Source organism: Eurypyga helias, unplaced genomic scaffold (assembly GCF_000690775.1).
Source record: "Eurypyga helias isolate BGI_N326 unplaced genomic scaffold, ASM69077v1 scaffold16866, whole genome shotgun sequence".
Taxonomy (NCBI): Eukaryota; Metazoa; Chordata; class Aves; order Eurypygiformes; family Eurypygidae; genus Eurypyga; species Eurypyga helias.
This window is the reverse complement of record NW_010257371.1, coordinates 12,688-16,292: the sequence shown is the minus strand read 5'-3', so window position 1 is coordinate 16,292 and position 3,605 is coordinate 12,688. Positions and strand designations below refer to the sequence as shown.

The following is a 3,605-nucleotide window of genomic DNA, read 5'->3' as shown; positions in this document are numbered from 1 at the left end:
AGGAAGGAAACATAAGCAAGTCTCCAAGTACTGTTTATTCAGAGCAGAGAGCACAAGGCTGGGAGAAGGATCAGCCCTTATCTTCCAAAAGTTTATTTAGAACTTTTACTTAAGGAAACAAACAAACAGCAATCCCTATACATGTAACATATATATATATACATACGCGTGGCTCGCTAGTTTAATAGCAATGTCAGGACGTCTGGGTGGCTGGGAACAGCACAGCCAGCGTGGCAATGCAGGGAGCATTTCTAAACAGCCTACAAAGTCCAAACCAAGCCTCTCCCTTTCTCTCTTTTTTTGCTCTAATCACTGCAGCACTTTTACAGGAATCAGAACCGGAATCTCCTAGAGCTACAAAGGGAGAATAATAAAAAGCAGAAGAGATCACCCGTTTACCCTTTTATCCAACAAAGGGATCTCAGTGGCTTATGTGAGGTTTGTCTGAGAGGTAAGCTTGATCCCAGAGAGGGTCGTTGCTGGTTAACTTGTATTTTTATTCATAGGAAGCTAATTATTTTAAGAATGTAAAAGAAGAAAGCTATATAATTAATATACACTAAAGAGCATGAGAGGATTCTATACAATAATTTAGATTAAATAAATAAAAAAATAATAGCAGCCTTCTACAATGCAGGCTACACATAGGTTTACTTCGGCTTGAAGTACCCTGGTCTTTAGTACACCTACAGGAACAGACTTGCTCCACAAGTGTTTTAAAGAAACATATCTATAAGATACATACGTAAGAGTGTCTAAGGTTAGGATAAACATTTTAAACCACACTTTACCACGGTCTCCACATATCTAATGACCCCATTCTGGGGTTGTTATGGGAAAAATTTGGCTGCAGGACCTGTCTGGGAGGTGCAGCATCAACCTGGCTGAAAACCGACAGCGACGGCAGCTGGAAGGAATTTTTCGAAGCCTGCTTGTTCTCCGCGGGGTAGAAGCGCTCCTGTGACGGGTTTGTGCCCCGAGTGCTCCCCTTAGGGCTCAGGGGGCTTTTTGGCGTCAAGAGAGGCTGCTGCGAAGGGCTGGAAGACCTTAATGCCGCTTTGCAGGTGTCTTCGCCGGACCTGGGCAAGGATTTCAGCAGGTGGTTTAACAGGCGCGCACCGAGGCTCTTGTCCATCCACTCGCAGGTGAGGAGGAGGTTGTGCACCTCGTGCATGCACTGAATGTAGCCGGTGCTGTACCGCTGCTGAGCTTCCAGACCCACTTTGGAGTCGGCTGCGTTGGAGAGGAGACAAGGGCGGTTGGTGGGCAGGTAAGAGCTGCTTAAAAACATTCACAGGTTCCCCTGTGTGCGGGCTCCTGGGGGGCTTGTTGCTGCAGCCCACTGGGATTTACTGTGAGGTGAATCGTTTGCGGGGCGCAGGGGGAGGGTGATGCAGGGTGCCAGCCACCCAAGCAGGCAGCCCCCGCGTCCTCCTGCCCACCGCCACGGGCAAAACTAGGCCAAAAGGCAGAAAAGCGGCTCTGGAAGGAGGAAAACCCTTCCCGTAGGTTATGGGTGCCCAGCTCCATCTCCCCATCTAGTGGAGAAAGCCCAGCCCTAGCAGCAGCCCGGGCCTCAGCACCTCTGAGAGATGCTTCTGCCAGGACCAAACCTCTGGTACCCGGGCACTCACCCATCAGCTTGCTGCTCTGGATGTTCTGGAGGTGCTTCACCGTCATTTCCAGGATGTCTGCTTTTTCCAGTTTAGACTGCTGATGAGGAGAGAGTGCAGCAGTCAGAGGCGAGGAAGGGTTTGTACCGTGCTGAGAGACTCCCCCAAACCAATCCCCCACCAGCAAAAGGACAAAAAACAGCATAAAATGAGCACTTACATCCAGATGAAATGCGCCCACAACAGTCTCCTTCAGCTGGTCCAAGCAGTTGTTAATCCTTTCCCTTCGCTTCCGCTCAATGAGGGGTTTCCTCAACTGGCAGGGAAAAGAAAAAGAGGAGGGAAAATTGCAGTTGATATTTTTTGTTCCTCTCTGCTGCAGTTCAGTGAGGGCACAAAGCCCCATGCCCTGCGTGAAGTCAGCGTGGGACGATGCAGTGCTTGGCTGGGACAAGATACGGGGTCGTCTCCAGCTCCGGTCACGGCCTGTCCCTTAGAGGCTATCAGGTCTCAAGTCTCCTGCTTCCACTCATTTTAAGCAGAGTTTACCCAAAGGAAGCAGAGAGAAACCTTTCTAAGATGGCAAAAGGAAGCAGAAAAAACACCCACGTGGGTTAAATTCAGGGAAAACCTCTTTGTAATAAAAGGAAAAATGCCGCCCCATTTCTCAGTGCCCACCGCCCCAGCACTCCTCATTCCCGCGCCCGCTGCCGGCACCCACGCGTGGGGCTGCCCTTGCAGTGGCGTGGAGGGGACCTACCTTCCTCTCCTCCTTGGTGTTGGCGAGCTGGTGGGTGCTGCCGGCGGGGGCGGCGGCCGTCATTGTAATCCAGCCTGGCCGCCCTGGGTGCCGGGAGGCCGGGATGAGAAGGAGGCACTTGGGCAGTGTGCCGCTCCTGGTCCCCACAGGCTGCTCCTCGGCTGTATTTATAACCCAGAATTAGCATGTGAAAGGGGATTTTCCTTGGCGGGATTTCTTTTCCCACACGAGGGGTCGAGCCCGGAGGTTTGTGGCCATCAATCAAAGCTGACAGGCCACTGCTTCTTTTCAATGACCATGCCGGCCCCCCCAAACGGCGACAGATGTCCAGCCTCCGACGCCGGGCTTCGGAGGGCTCTTTTGTTAGGGAAGAAGGGAAGGAAAATGGGTGCACTCGGAGCAGCTTGCACAGCTCCTCGCTCAATTTGCACAGATTCCCAGGCAGGGAAACAATAGCCGGGAAGCGGTTGAGTTACACCTGGGAAAATGCCTTCTACCCATCTTCTTTCCCTCTCTCCCCTTGAAGCGATGCCCCTTTTCACCTGCTGACCCGAGCCCCAACCATTTCACATCCTTGAAGCAGCCTCTGAATTTAATGATAAAAGTGCTTGAGCTGGGCTTTCCTGCTCCCAGGAATTATTATTACAAGGTAATGATGATCGATTAAAAACTGTTGACAGCAGAAGCCTGTAGGAAGATTGTTTCCATCACAGAAATCCTCTAGGGAAGACACGGGAACTTTGTTGACCTCTTGGGAACCTGAATTCTCCGTTGCACACAGCTGGAAGTAGGAAGTACGTAACGCGTCTAGTTTTTGGCTGTTGTGTACAATTTCGTGTTAAACTTGGAGGCCATTGCAGATGCAAACGAACAAAGAGGTGAGTTAGTTTTGTGGGATTTTTACTTCTTTGATTTTTTCTCCCCCATGCTGCAAGGCGGCTTGGGTGGCTTTTGGGGGGAAGAGTGTTTTTCTGCTCGCTCCTCTGAAATGCTAGTGCAGAAGCAGACGGGCCTTTGGAGGAGACTTGGCACAGGATGAGAACACACTTTTATGCTCCCTCACTTCTGCCTGGTTTGGGGAGGGGGGAGTATAAGGCTTTTTTCCATGACTGTGCTTTTGCTTTCTGACGGTCGCTTTGCTAATGAGCAGGATTTGGCAGTGTCCTGTTGAGACCCGCAGGTGAAGCCCTTTGGATTGGTGTCGAATGTGTCACCTTATTGAAGTGGAGAGG

The 3,605-nt window shown here is 50.9% G+C and overlaps 1 protein-coding gene across 1 annotated transcript; it reads right to left on the bottom strand.

The window, feature by feature from the left end:
- Nucleotides 1-787: 787 nt before the first annotated feature.
- Nucleotides 788-2,436, bottom strand: LOC104511393 (transcription cofactor HES-6-like). Its single transcript, XM_010153990.1, has 4 exons — nt 2,374-2,436; nt 1,834-1,929; nt 1,635-1,710; nt 788-1,233 (listed from the first exon to the last, which is right to left on the bottom strand). The coding sequence occupies exons 1-4, from the start codon at nt 2,434-2,436 to the stop codon at nt 788-790; spliced, it is 681 nt and encodes a 226-aa protein (XP_010152292.1).
- Nucleotides 2,437-3,605: the final 1,169 nt, after the last annotated feature.